The sequence below is a fragment of the Musa acuminata genome, chromosome BXJ1-4 (assembly GCF_036884655.1).
Source record: "Musa acuminata AAA Group cultivar baxijiao chromosome BXJ1-4, Cavendish_Baxijiao_AAA, whole genome shotgun sequence".
In the NCBI taxonomy this organism is placed as follows: domain Eukaryota; kingdom Viridiplantae; phylum Streptophyta; class Magnoliopsida; order Zingiberales; family Musaceae; genus Musa; species Musa acuminata.
The window spans coordinates 26,268,492-26,289,734 of record NC_088330.1 but is presented as its reverse complement, the minus strand read 5'-3'; the positions used below and the strand labels follow the sequence as shown (position 1 = coordinate 26,289,734).

At 35.4% G+C, this 21,243-nt stretch overlaps 1 protein-coding gene across 2 annotated transcripts; it reads right to left on the bottom strand.

Moving 5' to 3' along the window:
- Nucleotides 1-547: 547 nt before the first annotated feature.
- LOC103981813 (zeta-carotene desaturase, chloroplastic/chromoplastic) lies at nucleotides 548-20,649 on the bottom strand. Of its 2 annotated transcripts, XM_065171128.1 has the most exons (15): nucleotides 20,214-20,649; nucleotides 16,177-16,301; nucleotides 15,738-15,872; nucleotides 11,146-11,218; nucleotides 10,882-10,955; nucleotides 9,319-9,423; nucleotides 8,801-9,045; nucleotides 8,608-8,695; nucleotides 5,857-5,899; nucleotides 5,613-5,769; nucleotides 5,290-5,418; nucleotides 2,900-2,972; nucleotides 2,233-2,397; nucleotides 942-1,155; nucleotides 548-764 (listed from the first exon to the last, which is right to left on the bottom strand). In XM_065171128.1, the coding sequence occupies exons 1-14, from the start codon at nucleotides 20,362-20,364 to the stop codon at nucleotides 988-990; spliced, it is 1,731 nt and encodes a 576-aa protein (XP_065027200.1). In that variant the 5' UTR covers nucleotides 20,365-20,649; the 3' UTR covers nucleotides 548-764; nucleotides 942-987. The 2 variants fall into 2 exon arrangements, with proteins under 2 accessions (XP_065027200.1, XP_009396830.2); XM_009398555.3 differs by lacking the exon at nucleotides 548-764 and having other exon boundaries at nucleotides 814-1,155.
- Nucleotides 20,650-21,243: the final 594 nt, after the last annotated feature.

The following is a 21,243-nucleotide window of genomic DNA, read 5'->3' as shown; positions in this document are numbered from 1 at the left end:
ATTCTCTTTGAGTGTGCACGCAGGAGATACCCCTCATAGGAAGGTGGTTTGGTTGATAAGATATCTTTGGCTTTGTCAGCTCCGCATATGCCATGGCCTCCTTCCACGAGAACTCCAATCATTTGGACCAGACATGATGTGGTGGTCATGCATGCCATGGGATTTTGGACAGATCAAGAACCTTGTGGTGACGGTTCGCATGCCAAAAGACGTACCTTTATTTCCCATTAAAGTTTGCAAGATAGTAAATTAGGAGTGTTGTTCTGCCTTTGCTTGTTAAACAGTATGGGATGGGCAGCCAACCGAAATCAATAGGCTTGTCAACTTCACCAAAAGGCGAGAATGATAGCGATTATGATATAAGAGAATGAAGTAAACCAGAAAGAAGATATGATCATTTAGGATTCCTCGCGTTCATTAACAACAGAGAGAACCTGCCCTCTCATCTTTTTCACAATGCATGAATGCATTGTAGAAGGGATTGTTCGATCAATCAACTGTTGTCACATATTCATAACGCCAAATTAACAAAAACCTTTGATCCACATTTAACTATATAACGCATACTTTATTACCAATTTAGCTACCACCAATTCCACCGTAATAAAATCCATCATGTACTACTCATTTGGCCTTTTTGCTTTTAGCTACCACCAATTCCACTGTAATAAAATTCATCATGTACTCATTTGGCCTTTTTGCTACCTCCAGTTGCATATATCAGAGCAAACAAACATAAGAAGGCCAAGAGGTCATAACTCGACCTGAAAAGCAATACTACATTTAGGATGGATCATTCGAAATACCAAAGTGTAATTTCTAAATGCAATTGCTATTTGCCTGAATTTATCCCGTATGCCGGTATGCAAGTGTAATTTGGTTGCTACATATCATATACAAAGATCAAACATGAAGCTTGCCAGAGAGAGGTAGAATCTAACCCACAACAATGGAACTGAATGACGGTGCACCACAACTTATCTGACATCAAACCAGGCTTAATTCTTCGGCTGTGGTGGAGTCTTTCTTGATCCTTTCTGAGTCGATCAAAGCAAGCTTCTTTCTTAGCTCTGCTAATTCTTCCCCGGCACTACAGATGTACGCCGCTGCTTGTCTACCAGAAAGAGTTGCCCCTTCCATACTATCAATGTAATCCTGTAGAAATAGCAGCAGACCCATGTTTTGTCAATGTAGGATGCATCCTTGTATGAAAGTATTCATCCAGAAAACTCGCGTAGGCAGCCGTTTGTAATGATAGTAAAATATATTGGATGATTTTTCTAGCATATTTGGAAAGCATCCTCTAAACCAACTTGCTCAGAAATTAATGATACGGTCCAATAAGTTTTGATGTAGTTTAACAGAAGATATAGCAATATAATTTGATTATTAACCTGCAAGCTAAAGTGAAAGCATTTTCTTGCGACCGACTTTGGTTCTATTGAAAAACACCGACATCAATTGGAACAACTTAATGCTACAAAAGCACCAAGCTGACGATCCCAAATGATCTTAACAAGCTAATTCTCAGACAGGAAACTGTGAGATTCAGTGTTAAACAGCCAAGAGTGTCGGAACTTATTAAAACTTACTAAGAGATTTATAGTGTGGTGTGCATTCAGTATCAGAGAAAGAATCACTCAATGGATTTAGTTGTTTCAGAAATCAGAAGTGATAGATTTTTCTCAACGTTGTACAATTTTCTGCTACTAGGTGCCAACAGTAATGATCAAATTAGGTCTGTCATTACAGCAATGTACATTCATCCTCCACGAGAACAGCCATTGCAAAATTCATACACAATATAATAGTATGAAAAGGGCATAAAAGTAAAGCATCATACTCTTATAACATGAATTTCATCTTTTGAATTATACTAACTGGAATCTCACAACAGACATGACTCAACCAACAATAATTTGTAACAAAGCCATGTGGTTTGGTCTGTAGAAGCTAATTTTGACCCAATCTCTACTTCATTTTTGACAAAAAAACAGTCTATCAAAATTAATTCTGACTCCTGTTTCAATCAGTACCTCAACCTCCTTGGCATGACAAGCAACAGAAAATAAATTTCAATTTTTCAAAGGACAGAGACATTTGAAACAGCATAAAAACTACACAATCAACAGGACATTACAACATTAAGCAGCAAATATCTCTTACTAAATGGGTAAAATAAAAATAACAGTAAAAGAATCATCTAATAATCAAAACTACTGGAACATTTACCTGCTTAGTGTAGGATCCAGCAAGGAAAAAATTTTTCACCGGTGTCCTTTGATCAGGCCTGAATGGGTCATTTCCAGGTGCCTCTCGATACAAGGATTGCCCAATTTTAACGACGGAAGACCAAAGAACTTTTAAACCTTGAGAGGAGGGGAACAAATTCAAGACCTGACAAGAAATCATCAATCATCTAAGACTATTAGAAAATAGTTGTGCAAAAAACTAAAAATATGTGTAGCTTCACTTGAGATATAGCAAAGTGAACAAAGAATTCTAATCAAACACTCAAAAGTTGAAAAAGGCGAAAGATATGCATGTAGAACTACTAACGCAGTTCACTAATTGGAAAAATTTAGCCACAAATTGACCAGGAACAACAAGACAAAAGAACAAAAAAGAGGCCTCGTATCATCTAGATATACTAAAATCTAGCAAGGCCAATATATTCATGTCTGTATGGGAATCCACCGACAAAAAAAGCATATCCTAAAGGGAAACATTATAAGTATCTCAGTCTAATTAAGCTGAGCAAAACAATATATCAAATCAGTCTTTTAAGCCTGAGATACAGTAATAAAATCAGTGTTGCTGCACCTTGCAATAGATTGATAAAGATTAAAGAAGTTAATCTAAGCCTAATTACTTTATAAATTTGAAGTTAGCTGCCAACCTGCTTCTGGACTCTTTCTATGATTGCATCATTAGGCAATGGCATGTATGGGTCACCAGGTGTGAGTACAACCCTTGAGAAAAAGGAGGAATATTAGAACTTAGAAAAGAGAATTTTAATCATACAGAATCCTCTTCTTAATATTATCATTTGCAACCAAACGGTAAAGTTTGTCGTTAGCCTTATCAAGATCACATTTGCATGAACTTCACTTTTAAAATGCTAAAAGAGAAAATAAAGGAAAAATTAGCACCACCACACAAAAAAAAAAACAGATGATTTTGCCTGCATCACAATCCAATCCATGTAAATGAGAAGGGCATTATGCTGCATAGTGGGGATTAAGATGTGATTGACCTATAGCATGTATCTCAGAACAACTAAAATAAAAAACATTTTAGGCATCGAACTGCCAACTTGATTTACAAATAACAAAAAACAATTCAAGAGCTTGAGATATTTGATTCTCAATTCTTCTTGATGGATGGACCAGCCATACAAAGGATTATATTCAACATTGGGGAAGAAAAGCCTCAGACATCAAACACAAGCATATCAGACTTTGATTGCAACAGCATACATAAGCAACAGTAAATCACATAGTATTAATTACTTCAAACTGCAGAAGCAAACATATGTTGGAAAAAGATAAAAAACCTGAACTACGTAAAACAAGGGTATGAAACCTGTATGTAATTGACTAGAATATGTCAAGTGTTTTCTCTATTTTTGCACATTTGAGATTTATAATGCTGATAACAGTTGTTGAGGCTCAATTAGATATATTGGCAAATGCAATGAGTTTTGTATATATTATACACACACACACACACACACACACACACACACACACACACACACATACATACATATACATATATATATACATATACACACACATACATACATATGCATATATATATATATATATATACACACACATACATACAAATACATATACATATACATATACATATATATATATATATATATACACACACACACACACATATCAATAGATGTCATCAAGTGATACTAAGCAAAGCAAAGGATGAGAACATGTCTGTTTGATTATAATTAATGTCCCTTTGATGTGAATCAAATACAAATATGCAAGTGAACTTTCTCTTAATAATGTGGAGCTTGCAACTCATTTATGGATTTATCGGTTGCTATATGTAGCCTCAAATCTCAACTGCAAAGGAACTCTAATATTGTTGTCATAGGACTTCTATCTGTTCATCTAAAACTTTAACTCTGCACATTCCTTGTGCTTATATTTGGTTATATAATGAGAAATACTTTGTAACACCCACTTTGTCAAATACTCCTTTGATGACATCAAATGCCCTTCCCAATACCATCTGACCTCTTTGGATGTGGTCCGATTACCTTCCGAACACCCTAACACCAACTATGGCAATTTGATAGCATTTGATCAGTGTGATCCCAAAAGCACTATCCACTCTTAATTATTACACATTTAATCACTTATATTCTCAAAACCCCACTTAGTCTTCCAAAAATTTCTAACTTAACCTATTACCTGCTATTCCCACTATTGTATTTAGGTTCCTCTATTGTTAATTGTCAAAAGAAAAAAATGAGATCATATACATTAACAACTGGAACTAAGAATTATCAGGCGTCAATACTTCAAAATACAAATCAATACACAAACCTAATAATGATGTTTTAGAGTTTAGGCACTTTCAATACATGCCTCAATCTCTGTCAAACATTAGCATTTATGCAATTACTCAAAATATGTATGCCTTTCAAATACTTGGCATTTGCCACATAATCGACAAGATGTATGTGTATCATGGTAAATATATTTAGATGATGCCTTCAACCTGCTTTCTTTATACGTCTCTTACTAAAACGTTTGTGTGTAATTAGGAGATCTTATCAATTCATCAGTAGCATTAGACATGAGACTTTGTTGACATTATACCTTCTTTATTTTACCTGCTTCTCATTGAAATGTCGATTTTATTTAGATGATACAATATCAAGAAATGTGCTGAACAATGTTTAAACATTTTAATAGAAGATCATTATTACTACTAACTATGAATGTCTTGAAAAACTCGAGATAAGTTGCCTAACAAGGCACTCAACTATGACATTTGGGGATAATCAACCAGCACTCTGATGTCATACAACAATTACCTTACAGTAATTGGATCTCAAAATATCAAACTTCATTAATAAGTGATCAGACTAAAAACAGATACCTCAAGAATTCTGAGCAAGCTACAACAAAGTTATTTGAAAAACAAAAATGCCGACTAAGGTTTATTAGAAGATCAAGTTGGTTTCAGAAGATATTCTCTAGCTATGTATAAATTTCAGAAGTGAAGATCTAATGGACTGGCTATCCTTACTGGATAAGAGAGCCTTGTCCTTCGATGTAATAATCTTCTGGTGATGTAAGTGCAAGGTCCGCAAAGCAAGAAAAATCTGCATCTGGGGTATAAAGAAGGTTGTCCAGTCCAACAGCTTGGGTCAGTTGCCTGCAGCCATAATTAGAAAAGCTTTTCAAAAGAAGAAAGGGAGCCCTAATCTTTGGTTAGGCATATCCTGAAACTTTTAGGCCAAATCTAATGGAACTTGTATCTGTTATATGTAGTCTACATCAATATTCCTAATAGACAAGAAATCTCATATCATAAGGAATAGTCGGAGAAAGAACTTATAAGAGGATTACCTTGATATCTCTAAATCTTGTAGCTCTGTAACCCAGCCATTGTACCGAAGCTGAACGGTGACAACTGGAACTCCAACTAATTGGTATATGTTGTTAAAAACATCCCACTCCCTCCACTGAGATGGAAGCAATCTTTTAATTCCAGGAACATCACATGCTGAAAAAAGATGAATGTATTGTATGCTTTCAATTATTTGATGACAAACAAATAGCTATAATAAATGAAAGCCAAATCATGACAAACCTGCAACATAAGCATCAGCCTGCACAGTTTTCCGGTCTGTAGCCTGCCACATTCAAAATACAACAGAAAAGTTGGTAATTGCAAGTACAACAAAAAAAATCAATTAAAAGTAAAACACAAAACTGATTTTGATTCTCGATTTGAATAGGAAATGTAGAAGATTTAAGAACTTTATCAAGAAAGGATTATCTCCATTTCCCCCTGACCAGTATGTGTTGGGGAGGGAGAGAACCAAAAAACTAGAAAACCAAAAGAGAAATCCACCAAAGATTAACAATCAAAAGAACATATCAGAAACCGACGCAAGATTAACATGGTTCGACAACTCCTTGCCTAAACACGGAGAAAACTAAATTCTTTATCATGTGAGAACAATTACAAGACCCACAAGTTTAAATCCCTTTGTATACCCTCTCACATAGACCCCGAAGAATTTACGATTTTCTCTCATCCTTCCTAGAAGCCCTAGAGGATAACCATCTCTATAAGCCCTAAAGAATAACTCTCTTTAGAAGCCTTAGAGGATAACCCTCTCTAGAGGGCCCAGAAGATAACCCTTTCTTGAGGCCCTAGAGGATAACTAGGAGCACTCAAGTATTCCTCACATCTTGCTCTCCCCTAAAACAAAATCTAGAGATACATGGGATATTTATAAATCCAAACTCTAGTTACCATGTTTCCTTCCTTCATGAGAAATCCTTCCTGTACTAGGATTCCTTATCCCACTAGGATACCGGCTCCAAGAATCCCAAAATACTTACCAACTCCAACAGTATGAAAGAGGCGGTGCAAACCACTCCAAGCGTGCACCGATACACAAACCACCCCCATTTCAAGTAGTCTGATATGACCCATTAGAAAAATTAAAAAAAGAAGAAAAAATCTTCAATTAGGGATTGCAAACTTGAGCGCTCTTCGTATGCAGGGAGCACGGAATTGCTCCCAAGCCACTACCTTCCGACCGTGGTCATTCACTGTTGCCTACCTCCCCAATATGCTTCCTCCTCTATCACTTCCTCTTTTTTCTTCTTCTTTCTCCTCTTCCTCCACAGCCTCCTCTTCTACCTTCCTCTTCCTTCTTCCTCCTTTCTCATCCTCTTCCTCTACCATCCTGTCCTCTTCCCCTTCTTCTTTAAGACACCGACACCACCCAATAGCTGATACGGGTATGTGAAATGAGATTTCTTGATTTATAGATAGTAACAATAGAATATGTTTGCCTCAGAAAATATTGTCCCCCCAAAAAAGTTCCATAATTCTACAGAGAATTCAAATCACATGGTTAAAGAGTATAACTGATGGAGAAATTACTTTGTATACAATATGTTTCAAAATACCATACGAGTCATACCTAGGTTTCGAGTTCGATGGTCAATCAATATGAGGACCGAACAATTTCTCCAAATCCGAAATAGAGCTTTGCCTGGTAAGTTCACCATATGCTTTTTACCTAAGGGCTAAGGATTAGAAAAAATCAGTCCGGCTAGGTAAATTGACTAGTGCCGAGCTACACCAGGCAATAAGCCTATCGCCAAATATTGACAGTTGTTGACAATTATCTTTTTTTATTTTCTTCTTCTCTTCCTCTGTTTTCTATGTCGCCTCCTCTTCTTATTCTCCTCCTCCTCTACCATCTCCTCCTCTTATCTTCTTCTTCTTCTCCTCCACCTCTTCCTCCTCCACCGCCACCATCTCCTCCTCTTCTCTTCGTCTCCTACTCCACCCTCTGCCACTACCACAACCTCCAGTTCTTTTTTTCCTATGCCACTATCTCTTCCCATCTTCACTCTCTTTTTTGGTTCACCCCACCACCAACCAAGCTTGTGCCCATTGAAGAGGAGGCATAACATGTGCCCAATCATATATTGATACAGTCCACAATGCAGCAAATTTAATATAACATGCCTTCATGTTTGTTAATCTCTGAACAAAAAATTATACACCTGCAAACACCTAATAAACCAATTCACCTCCCTCAATCTTAACCATATACAACCACATTCCACTGCTAGAACCAAAATGCAGCTAATAAAAGTGGCAAATTTTCCAACTTCCCTCCAATACAAGGATACAAGCAAGGCCATCGAAAGAGTATGGGGCTCAATGAGGATTTTCTGAGGAGGTCAAATGCACACTCCATTCCATCATTTTATTCTTTTCTTTCCCTTTTTCCTTTCTCCCAATTATCTTGTTTATTTGCAAGTGAGATTGTACCTCAGTTACATCTTAGATCTCCTTTTCTTCCTCTCTTCCACTTCTCTATTCTTTTTTTTCCTTTTGTTTCTACTTTGTTTACAAGAGTCGGTGCCCACACTGCAAACTTGGCAAATAGTAGTCATGTCCTAGGTCTGTTATGTGTATGCCCTCCACAAGTCTACCTGTATATCAACATGCAAGTGTGCCACCCTGCTTGGCAAACCCACATATAATAGCAGCTGACTAGCACGCTACTGTTAGCATGCCCCCATCTAGATAATCCATGCTTCAAGCAAGTCATAGTAGCTTGAAGCATGGATTATCTAGAAGGGGGCACACTAACAGTACTACTATGAAGGCATCAATATTAATGACCTCTCCAAAGTCTGTCACGAATTTTAAAGTAGAATTTTAGGTCAAAATCAAGTGTCTGCAATATATGTAAAATTATTCAAGTGTAACAGGATTTCTAAGAAATAATAATTCTGGAGTCTGATAATATTTAGTAGAAAATGGGACTAATCATACATGTTGACTGGAGGACTATGAAATGACCTTAGAAATAGTGATGCCTGTAACATATGTGTTGCCGTCAGGTGACTTCTCATAAAGTATCTCTCTGCAGCCCCACCTCAGGTGAAACCTAGAGAAGATATTTTGAAGAGACAAGCAACATAATCAATAATCCTTGAAAGAAATTAGAAAATGAAAATTTTAATTATACAAGTTCATTTATTCATGTTCATACCTGCCACCTTTGTCTATAATATACTTTCTGATAGGCCCATTTAAATATACATCAGGAGAGCCCTTCAACATACGCAAAAGGGAAGCTTCTGTCTTAGTGGCAAAAAGTGCAAAAATGGTGAGCATGCATCGAGCACTTATATTATCACAGTCAATAAATCCAAGGGCATAAGCAACAGGATCCCACATTCTCTGAATGCTCATACGTGTACCACCTTTTGACAAGAACCAATCGGAGAAACTAATCTGGAAAAACACAAATGAACAGAAGTTGCATTAATTTCCATATTTAATTAAACAAGAGAGTAACATAATCGAGATAATTCCACTACCGAAACTATATGGAAAATCAACAAAGCAAAGACAGCAACAGCATTATATAGAGATCATCTAGTGAAATGATACAAATACGATAAAGATGGGTCTTCATCAATTCAAGATGTTTGGTCTTAACTTACAAAGATCATTGCAATATAGAATTAGTGTCACTGCTATAGGGAACCATAAACATGTACTTACATTATCTAAATCCCTTATCTCTTGTAATGCACCATCTGGATCAATAAGAGCCCGAACAACAGGGCTTAGAGCAAGAGCAACAGCATTCCTTGCTTTATCATAAGGCTGTTAAAAGGTAAAGCCAAAACATATCAACAATAACTAATGCTGACGTATTTCCAATCATAGAAGAAAATTGGTGATTAGTCACACATAGAAGTGGGAGAAAGATTAAACAAAGAAAAAGACAGCAATCTAAGCAGCACTTATATGCATTTAACATCAATTGCACAAAATAATCCAAGCCAAACAATCTACCTAATAGGCTAATAGAATATGCAATTTTGCAAATAAAGGACAGTTGTTATTACTTAATAGTAGCATGAGTGTGCAATTGTCCAGATCATCATTTTTAAATTAAGAAAATGATACTGCAGAAAACAAGGCAATTGAAACTTGAAAGTTGAAAGAACTAAAAACTTGTATATTTGAGTTGTCAACATAGTAGATGGAGCTTGTTCGTTCATCACGTTTGGGCTGGGCTCATTTTACTTGAAAATATCAGCAATAAAGCAGGACAAAGATAGGTAACATGAACATGACATGACAAGGACAAACTGAACTGGAAAAGTAAGACAGGACAAACTGAAGCAGCATAGACATAGCAGTTAACTTCTATATCTTGCAAATAGTTCCATATATCAAGCCATATTTTGTACAAGTTAGATAAATTATGATCATTACAACTGTAACTTTTGAAAAGTACAAGAATCAACTATGAAACTAATGTATAAAAATTTAAAAGATATTAATAGTAATATACATTAAAGTCTAAAGTACATGCATATTGCCAATACATAATGTTTGTGACATTCAAGATTAAATAATATTCATTTCTAGGAAAAATCAACAGATGATGACCAAAAATATATTTGATTAAGAAAATGAAGTATGGAAAATTAAAATGTTTCTTCATGGATTCAAGTGTCATATTATGACACAGTCTACTGTCGTATCAGGAGTGTTTGGAAAATCCTTTTCACTTGGGACAAAACTGATGCAAATTAAAGTTATTTGATGTATTGATGCCAGCACATTACCAGCATGTTTTCATGCTGCTAAATTTACAAAGATGAAACAGACATGTTACATTAATGAGATAAAAATAGTGTACAAAAAATGATAAAGAAATATAAAAAAATTGACATCATAAGTTATTAGACACATGGAATTAACTTTCTGAATATTTTGTTTATTTATATTAAGAAGACCTTCCCATGCTTTTGCAACATTAGAAACATCTTTTTCATGACTTGCTCTTGCAAAAGTGCAGAAAACAGCAAGAAACAAAAAGTGCACATCAACCTTATCCAAAAAGTTCTAATCATCTAAATAACATCCAGTTGCTCCGATAGATTATTCAGATTTACTCAGCGCTTGATCAACAAACAGGTGAATTTAATCATCGAAAGAATATTCAATTTGCTCCAATAGATTATTTAAATTTACTCAGTGCTTGATGAACAAATAGGCTAAATTTCAACTATGTGCTTGAAGGAATCTTATTTACAATCGAGTTCACACCTTGAGTTGTGTGGTTGCTAGAAATGCCCGTATGCCATGTATCGGTGCCCCAAGTTGAAACCGAAAATCAAGTTCTGCAACAAACATTTAAGTTTATAAGAAATATGAGAGATAACCTGAAATGTGCAAGGAACATTTCTAGGTATCAAGTGTATTAAAATATCCCTGATTCAAATCCTTGGCTTCACATGGTTGACATATTTAGAACTGAAGAAAAGATAATATTAACTAAATCATTTAATAATGTATGAATAATTTACATACCACCAATTCCACCCCCTCTGTTCACGAAGGTGTGCGTGTGATCCTTAACCAACAAATTTTCATTAGCACCTACCTGTTAAAGAACACTTACAAGAACAAGTACTCAGATGGTTACTCAAATGGACACAAGACATCAGATAGCAGAAAACGTAACTGCAGCAATCACTACTAACATACATTCATATACATTATAATGCTCAGAGAAATTAAACCTAGGAAACAGATAATGATGTAGATTATATCTGATGGCCATTTTAGTAAGGATTTAAGTATTACTTGCCTTGTAATTCCTGCATAATCTATTTTATAAGACGTATTTCAAAAGCTCAAAATTTGGTCATGCTTTCATAAATCTGTTAGATGCTTTCACTTAAGTCAAACTCTAGATCTGTGCAGTTGAACCTGTATGTACCAACCCATATTTATCTGTCAGACTCAAAACCAATGAGCTGACAACCCCCACCACCCAGTCCATCTCGGACAAAGGTTTACTGACCAATTTTTGGATCAAAAACCAATTTTATCGCCTAGTTTTTTACCGTTGGATGAGGTATATAGGGCGGTGAATTCACCACCCAGTAACGGGAATGGGTCTCTTGGATGTTTTAATTCCTCTTTTCCACTCGTTCCTCTCCCCGTTGACTTCTCTTCGCTGCCACTTTCAACACCACGCAAATCCTCTCCCAAACTCACTCAAATATGAATTCTCAAAAAGAAGCTCAATTTCAACAAATTGAAGCCTTAATCTCGAGATCCAAGCAGTGATTTAAAAAGCGCTAGGCGCCAAAAGGCGCCACGGTCCAAAAACGCCCGAGGCGCTAGGCGCTCGCCCGAGCGAAGTGACGTGCTAAAAATTAATAATATTAAAATTAATAGTATTAAAATCAAAATAATAGTGTTATATTGTATACTGTTAACAGTATACAGTATAACAGTATACTGTATACTTTTAACAGTATACTGTATACTATTAAAAGTATAATTTCGATTTCGAAAGAGGAGAAGCGAAAGAGAAGAGAAGAGTGTAAGGGTAGACCGAGGGTACTAAGAAAAGCGGTAGCGGCAACGGCGAGCGACAATAGTGGCAGCGGCAACAGTAGCAGCGAGAGTAGGAGCGGCGACAGAGGCAACGACAGCAGCGAGCAACGGTTGCGGGAGCAGGAGCGACGAGTGGCGACAGTGGCAGCGGCAGAGGCAGCAAGCAGCGTGAACGGCAAGCAGGGTTAGGGTTGGAGAAGTCGCGCTGATATCGGTGCTTTAGTTGGTTCGATTGAACCAACTAAAGCACCGAAGACCGAACCAGACCTAAACCGCTGGTTTGGTCGCCTGGTTTAACCCAGGCGCTCGCCTGAAGCGCCCGACGCTTGGGCTCGGTCGAGCGCCTAGGCAACGCCTCTTTGAAGCGCGCCACCTGGAAATGAAGCGAGGCACTCGGGCCTCGCCTCGCCTCGCCCGAGCGTCTTTTTAAATCACTGGATCCAAGCCACAATTTCTTTAAGAATAGGTAAACTCAAACTTTTTCTTTCAATTTGATCACTTTTTTTTATTTTTTTCAAGAAGTTCAGGATTGAATGTCTTGTCCTATGAAATGATTATTCCAATGAATCTAGCTTAGATTCTAGGTGTTTCCCTTAACAGATTTAGGGCTAAATCAGCAAATATGAAGCCTTAGATCCACAAATCTGCCAGGATCAAGGCTTGATCCTTGCAGATCTAACTCAGATGCATTGTTACGGTGCACAACACCAATACCATAACTGCTGTAGCAAGTCTACTACACTACATCCTGTGAATCAATACTTGTCACAGTCATTTGTGTGTTCTACCACACAGGTTATTAACCACAGTATTGCATCAGCGGCATCCTATTCACCAGGATCAGAAACCATAGGAGCAGTTTCATTTACAAGTCATTCGGATCTGAACTAGAATGGAATCATATGGAGGGTCCTGAACCACCTTCTATGGACTCAAGGCAATTATTTTGGTGATAGTACTAGCAGCTATAATTTCAGGTATGGCATCAAATTTAAAAACAACATATATCTTGTTCAAAACTCTCGTATACATGTTTTTCTCTAAATATGGATTGCAATCCACATCCAAGACATGTTTCCATTTCATTACTCATTGTTTTGTAGTAAAAAACCCACCCACGTTGTTGATCGTTTAGTCTAATCAGGTAGAACTCATTGAAAAAGAAAACCCTAAACCAGGATTTTTTTGGGATCCATCCACTCAGGCCAATCAGCATACTGACATACTGTGTCATTATGTGTCAGTATGTCAGTGTTGATATTTGATACCTTGCTCTAGATTAATCAACTTATTGCTATTTTAGCTTTATGACTGCGACCACTGGTAAAGAAGCATTTAATAAATTTTACATAAAAGGAAAACCAACAACCATGATCAGGAAAAATTGCATAACCTCTCATGATGACTAAAGCAATTGAGTGAAATTTCAAATAGAAGTGCAAAAAGCTTCTTGAATCCCATGTAACCAGAACATTGTGATTGTACAGGAGGCATCAAAAGAACAAATAGAAACTTGATGTATGTGGAAAAGAATAAAAATAATGTTAATCCCAAAAAAATAGAAAAATACATGAAAAATCAAATACATAAAGCAATGGCATAAGATCTGTCAAACCGGCACATCATGACCTAAATCATATTTTGCTCCAAAAAAATTCTTTTAAGGGTCTTTAGTCTCACAGAGACAACAATGGAAACATCTTTTCCTTGGGAACCTCTTTATGCATCTGCTAGAAGCAAGATTAACAAGATCAGCATTGAGCTAGGAATCGACAGAGGGGTTTGGAACCAAGATTGGATTGGTCAACCCAGATTATACTGTTGTTTCTTTAAAAGATCAAAAATCTGCTGCAAAAGATTAAGATCAGCAGAACAAAACAAGAATTAATTGGGACAATCTGAAGTTAATCTGATTTTGGAATAAAACAAATCAAAACAAATTGGAAATACCTAAAACTTACATAAAACCAGCAGAAGGCTATTATAACTGGCACAAATTATGCGAAACCAGTCTGAAAATGACCGAATTCAGTTGGAATTAACCTAGCTTGGCTATAATTAGCAGACTCCAATTGAGATCCTAATCCAATCAAATTGATACCTAAATGATAAGAGGATTTTGGGATGGAAATCAGCATATCTCAAACTAGATCCGGTGGTTCAGCCATGCTTAGTCTAGGTTCCAAATTTCTAGAAAACTTAACTTCACAATATTCTAAACATCATTGTTCCACAAAAGAAATTAAAGATGATCTCCACAACTTGTTTTTATTTGTGTTTCCACTTCACTTCCATAAAAAGAGTAACTATCAACCTTTTTTACACTCCAAGCAAAAGAAGAGTGAAACAGACTAATAGTACAATAATTTGCACAACATGGACCAAACCATGAGGCTCAAAATTTGTTGCCCAAAACCAAATTTCTAATAGGAAGGTGCTATGCCCATGTATACAGTTTCACTCTCATTTTATCACTAATGCAGGATATTGAAATGCTATAAACGTGATGTGATCCAAGAAGCCTAATAGCCAAATGGTTGTATGCAATGTAACCCAATATGCTTAAGCTCAAGTTATTATTATTCGATCAATCAAATCAAATGGATATGCAGCAAAATGTTAGCTGACCTTGCCAATAATCCACCTCCAACAAAGGGACATGAACCATGAACAGCAGGAGTAACATGGTCAGATAACATTGCTCCTATAACTTCACATCACTCATGGGGAATATTGGCAATCCAGGGTAACTGGAGTCCCATCCAAAGTTCCAAACCACCAAGAATTTGAGTTAATGAGGTTTCTGATATCTCATCTGGTCCAAGGTAGATATTTATCATGATATGGGTTGTGCATAATTCATTGCCTACCCTCAATCAGAAACTTTTTGAGCATTTACTTCTCCGGACAAAGCCCATGTATTTACAAATTTAGGATGTAACACTTGAAACCAGGACAATTCCACGAGCCTTCAGGGTATGCCAACACAAGATGGGGGTTGCTTCACGAATGTAAGATGAGTGTTTCAAGTTAATCCAACATCAAAACTGCAAAAGTTGATTATATGATACATGTTGTATGCTATGAGGATTTCAGGATCACTCGTGAGAAATCATGAACTTGTATATTAGACTCGGTAACTTATCACCATTTTGTTAGTCTTGTCAGATGAAAAAAAATATTACATTAGCAGACTACTAGAATAGTTACACTATCTATCTTCCACTTCTTTTTGTATATGTTGACCACAGTCAAGTGCATATTCCATGAAAGATGTTTTTTCTCTAAGGAATACCTTACCCACCATTGCTCTCCAACAGACCATTACAACTAGCCTAAGTTTTCAGTTTTTATCTTTGTTTATGAGACTATAGTTGATTTAATGGGTATAAACTGACAAGGTACTCTTTTTCAATGTGTTACTAACAAAAAGGTTCGCATAAAATTTGATATAGAAAATTCTGTTTGTAGGAAAAGACCATGAAAGATGAGCAACCACAATAAATTGAGGATTGAGATATGTAAATTAGCAACAGAAATAGAGGAGGCTTTACCTTTTTCATAAGACGAAAAAGATTGCTGTAACAACCAAAGAATACATGCAATCCCATTTCAATATGATTTCCTTGCTTATCAACAAAAGAACCCACTTTGCCACCAATGAACGGTCTGCTTTCATATATGTCAACCTGCATATGGACCATAAGCCACAGATTGCAGATTCAAGTATGTTCCAAGACCATGCACACATATCATAGAAATCTGAACCATGACAGATTTTTATAGGAGAAAGGTAGCACAAGGTCCTTGTAAGAAACAGATAAAAGAGCAATGCCAGTTATCGTACCATAATAATAAGCATAAAGCATAAAACATATACAAATAGTATCACTGGCAACAAGTTGATAGTAGATATTAGGAAATCTATTTAATGTTTTTAGACAAGAAAATTTTCATAAGAGACTAAAAGCAAAAGGTACTTCATCCTTGCACCTCATGCCCCTGATCCAGAAGTTCCACTGCAGTGGACATGCCAGCAAGCCCACCTCCAACGATAGCCACTTTAAGCTTAGGACCTGTGTAGTGTTCAGGTTCTGGTGGAAATAATCCTTTTGGAGCTGTCATCAAGAAAGTTTACACAAATCTATCAATAGCATATACAATGCCAGAAAAAGACAAAAAGACAAAAGAATGAGTAGTAACGTGAAGTCACGATTAGTCAATATTTGTCATACTAAACAGCAGCTATAATTTTTGTGATCCTACCTTTATAGTTTAACCTTCCCAAAAATATTAAGTTCATAACCCTTTCACAACAAAAACAGTAATTATGATTCCATATTCAACAAGCTTCTCTGCACAAAAGATGTTCTCATATTTCTCATAATACTTCCTTTTCTTCTGGACATGTTCCGAAGAGGTTTTATTTCCATCAAAAAAAAAAAACTTGTAACTTGCATAGAACAAACACCGCCAATGCTAGTCCCAAGCCCGGACGATAAAGGTGGAGGGTTGTGTTAGGTCATTGACAATCAGCATAAAAAGTATATCAAATCTCAAGAACATGGATCTTAACCAATTTTAGTATAGAGCTAGGTTATCACCCGGAAGTGACGTGATGCACCTTCACCACCTAGGTGTCTAGAATTGTAAAAACGGTAGACTAGGAGAAGCAGCTCATCACATCGGCGCCCAGATGTTGTGCCAAGTGGGCAAGGATTCTCTTATTGTTTTGGACCAATAGGAGTAAAGAAGTTAATCCAAGAACTGAAGATCATCTTAGTAACTTGGAATATAGGAATACTTTAGGGAAAGGATTAGAATTGGTAAACACTATGATCAAAAGAAGAATAAATACTATTTGCTTACAAGAAATTAAGTGGGTACAGGAAAAATGTAGAGAGATTGATAGTACTAGATTTAAAATTTGGTATACTGGAAAAATTAAAACACATAAATGGTATAAGAATTGTTGTTGATAAGGATCTTAAAAACAATGTCGTAAATGTAAAAAGATTTGAAGATAACATTATAGTTCTAAAATTTGTGAAAGGATAAGATGTTTTGAATGTCATTAGTGCTTATACCCCTCAAGTCAAATTAGATGATCAAACCAAAAGAGAATTTTAAGAAAGCTTAAACGATTTCATTCAAGGAATGCCTATAACCAATAAACTTATAATTGGAAAAAAATTTGAATAGTCATGTAGGGAAAACATATGATAGGGCGTTGGTTATGGGGAGAGAAATAAAGATTGTGGCATGATTTTGGATTTTACAACTTCGTATGATATTATAATTGTAAATACTCACTTTAAAAAGAGAGATAAACATTTAATTACTTATAAGAGTGATCATAACTGTAGTCAAATAGATTTTTTCTTACTAAAAAAATAGATAAAGTTATTTGTAAGAATTATAAAGTTATACCTGGCGAAAGTTTGACGAATCAACATAGGTTGATGGTATTAGATATTTATTGTAGAAAATAGAAAAAGAAAAATATAATAGAAAAATTTATTAGGACTAGATGATGAAATTTTAATGATAATAATGTAAATACTCTTAAGAATAAGATGGAAAGGGAGACGACTTGGAGCTTAGATGAGGATAATATTAATATTATTTGGACTATAATGGCTAATAAGATTACGAACTTAACAAAGGAGATTTTTCGTGAAACTTGAGGTCGAGGTATAGTCTTAAAAGAGAGTTGGTGATGGTGCAAGGAAGTTTAAAAAATATTTTTTACTAAAAGATTATGTTTTAAAGATTAATAAAATTATAAAAAAGAGAAATATTTTAAAAGATATAAAGAATCTAAAAAAGAGGCTAAAAAAGAAATTAATATGATAAAATATAAAGCTTATGATAATTTTTATAACAAATTAGACACTAAATATGGTGAATAAGATAAATATCGAATTAATAAATCTAGGAAAAGAAAGTGTAAGGATTATATAATATTAGATGCATTAAAGACGAAGATCAAATAGTACTTGTTAATGATAACAAGATTAAGAAAAAATAAAAAATTTATTTTTATAAATTATTTAATGAATATTCCATGCAATACTTAGATTTAATGATAAATAATAGTGATTGATTTAATAATCATATATTTATTCATAAAATTAGAACTAATGAAGTAAAAGACGCATTAAAGAAGATAAAAAGTGAGGTCTAATAGTATCTCTATTGAGGTCTGAAAAAGTTTAGGGGACAAGAGAGTAGCTTGGTTAACCAGCTTGTTTAATAAAATAATGTGATTTGGAAGGATGTCTAATAAATGGAGAAAGAGTTTTTTAGTACCAATTTACAAGAATAAGGTGACATACAAAATTGTTCAAATTATTATAGTCATACTATGAAACTTTGGGAAAGAATTATCAAAAGTAGGATAAAACTTAAAATAAATATCTCTAAAAATTAATTTGATTTTATGCTTAAAGATCAATCATAAAACTTATTTATTTATTAAGATAATTAATAAAAAAGTATAGGGAGAAAAAGAAAGATTTGCATATGATTTTTATTGACTTAGAGATAGCCTATGATAGGGTTCCAAGAGATTTATTATGGTAAGTTTTAGAAAAAAAAGGTGTATCCACTAGTTATATTAATGTTATTAAAGATATGTATGTTAACAAAGCTACTAGTGTTAGAACTATAGGGAGTGTGTCTAGTGAGTCTCCTATTAACATAGGATTACACCAAGTATCCACATTAAATCTTTGTCTTTTTACATTGATAATAGGTGAACTTACAAGTCACTTACATGATAGACCTCCTGGGTATATGTTATTTGCTAATGATATTATTTTATTTGATGAAAGCCTAAGTAGAACTAATTATAAACTTGAGTTATGAAGGCAACTCTTAGAAACTAAAAGTTTTAGATTAAGTGGGACTAAAGAAAATATAGTTAAATTGGATGAACAAAAAGTTCCTTAAAGTAGAAGCTTTAGATATCTTGAATCAATTATTCAATAAGATGGAGAGAACGATGAAGATATTATTCAAGAGTAAAAACAAGATGGTTCAAATAACGAGGGACATCAAGAGTCTTGTATGATAATCAAATACCTTTGAGATTAAAGAAAAAAATTTATAAGATATTTGTGAGACCAATAATGCTTTATGGATCTGAGTATTGGGCAATTAAAAAATATATATATAAAAAGTTCGTGTTGCCGAGATAAGAATGTTGAGATGGATGTGTGGAATTATTAAGAAAGATAGAAAAATAAATACTTTTATTCATGAACAAATAGGTATCGCTTCAATAAAGGATAAGATAAGAAAAAATTGTTTAAGATAATATGGGCATGTAATGAGGAGGCCTACTACAATCTGAAAAGGTGAAATGATTAATGTTAGTAGTACAAGAAAAGATAAAGGAAGACCTGGAAAGACTTTATAAAGATCTAAGTCGAACCTAACTAACATATGACTTTTTACATATCTTAATAGTGGCAAAAGATCCATATAACCGATCCCAAATAATTAGGACCTAGAGCTTTGTTGTTGTTGTTGTTGTTGTTGTTGTTGTTTTTTGTTGAGCTTATATAGAACAAAAGACTTCCAATTTTCCTGCTTACCAACAGCTGCAATGGAAGACATTTTGTTCGTTGAAAAACACCTCCCTCAACCCAATCATACTATCCAAGGAGATTGTTGTTCACAATAACGATCACCAAAATAAATGTGCAAATTTGACCTAATCTACTCTTTCCATCTGCTTGATTCTTTTTTTGTAACAAGGAAGCATCATTCCCTGGACAGTATCACTTTAAATTATATAATAGCATATATCAGAGGTCCTTTTTTACTCTCTTTTCGGTAGATCTATATAGTTCCTCGTATTTTGAAAGTCCAAGGGAATCTGCCACAGTCGCAAATTAATCTAATTCTCAGGAGCAACAAGTACCAACAGACCACTCCATAAACGAATTGGCAATTGGGATGAAAACAAATATCACGCCAATTAAGTTCAGTACCAACTACTAAACTAGAAAAGAAAAGCTCACCGTTGATCCTCATATCAGAGACCTGGCTATCCAGCGAACACCGGACCGCCGCCAACCGCGACGGCCGCGAATTCGACAGAAGCATGCCCCGCCGCGGGTTAGAGAAGGAGGTAGCAGGAACACAAATGGGAGGGCAAGAAGCGGAAGCCATGCCCGCCCTCGAAATCAAGGAAAGGGGGAGGAAGAGAGCTAGAAACGGAGCGAGGGCGAGAGTGCGGCAGTAGAAAATCCTCTAGTGAAGCATCTCCAGTGGCACAGATGCCTGCCACTTTGAGTTTGTCGGGGCACAACAAGAACTTGGGAGAGGTGATCGGTTACAGCTCATAAAAAAGAGGTGGGGAGCGATGCAATCGGTGGAGAGGTGTCGCGCTTGTGTGCTGCCTCTGTCCGTAGTGCGCCTTATCTGCTCCCACGCCGGTCGGTCGCACAAAATTGATGCTCACGACACGACTCAGTACATGCCTTGGAGACGAATTCTCCGTTTTGCCCCCACCGGACGTGAGTACACTCGCTGACGCGCCACGTCACCTTGTCGGTAATTAAGTCGCTGAAAAAGTCTGAGCTTGTGGCGCTGGGCGGTGCGCACCTTCAGGTGTGCCAAACGCGGTCTATAAGCAAACAGTTACTCGAACCGGGACACACTACCAGGGGGTTACGTGTAATTAGATAAAATATATTATAGATATAATTAAATTATAATTAAATTATTAATTAATAAAAAATTAATTATAATAAAAAATTTTAGAAGATAATATTGATAAGAAAAACTTTCATAATTATTTATCCTAAATCCTTTATCCTCGTCTATAAAATGATAAAATCTTCTACGAATTATACGCATAAAATATGAATACACAGGTATACAAATAAGATATGGATATATGATATTATTGAAAGATTATATATCTTCTATGATCTTTCCTTAGTTATATGAACCAGTTAGTGAAAGATTACATATTTCTCTAATCTTTCATTTATCCCTAATTTATCGTTTATAGCGGTCCTCTTAAGAATAAAAAGAAAGAAAAAG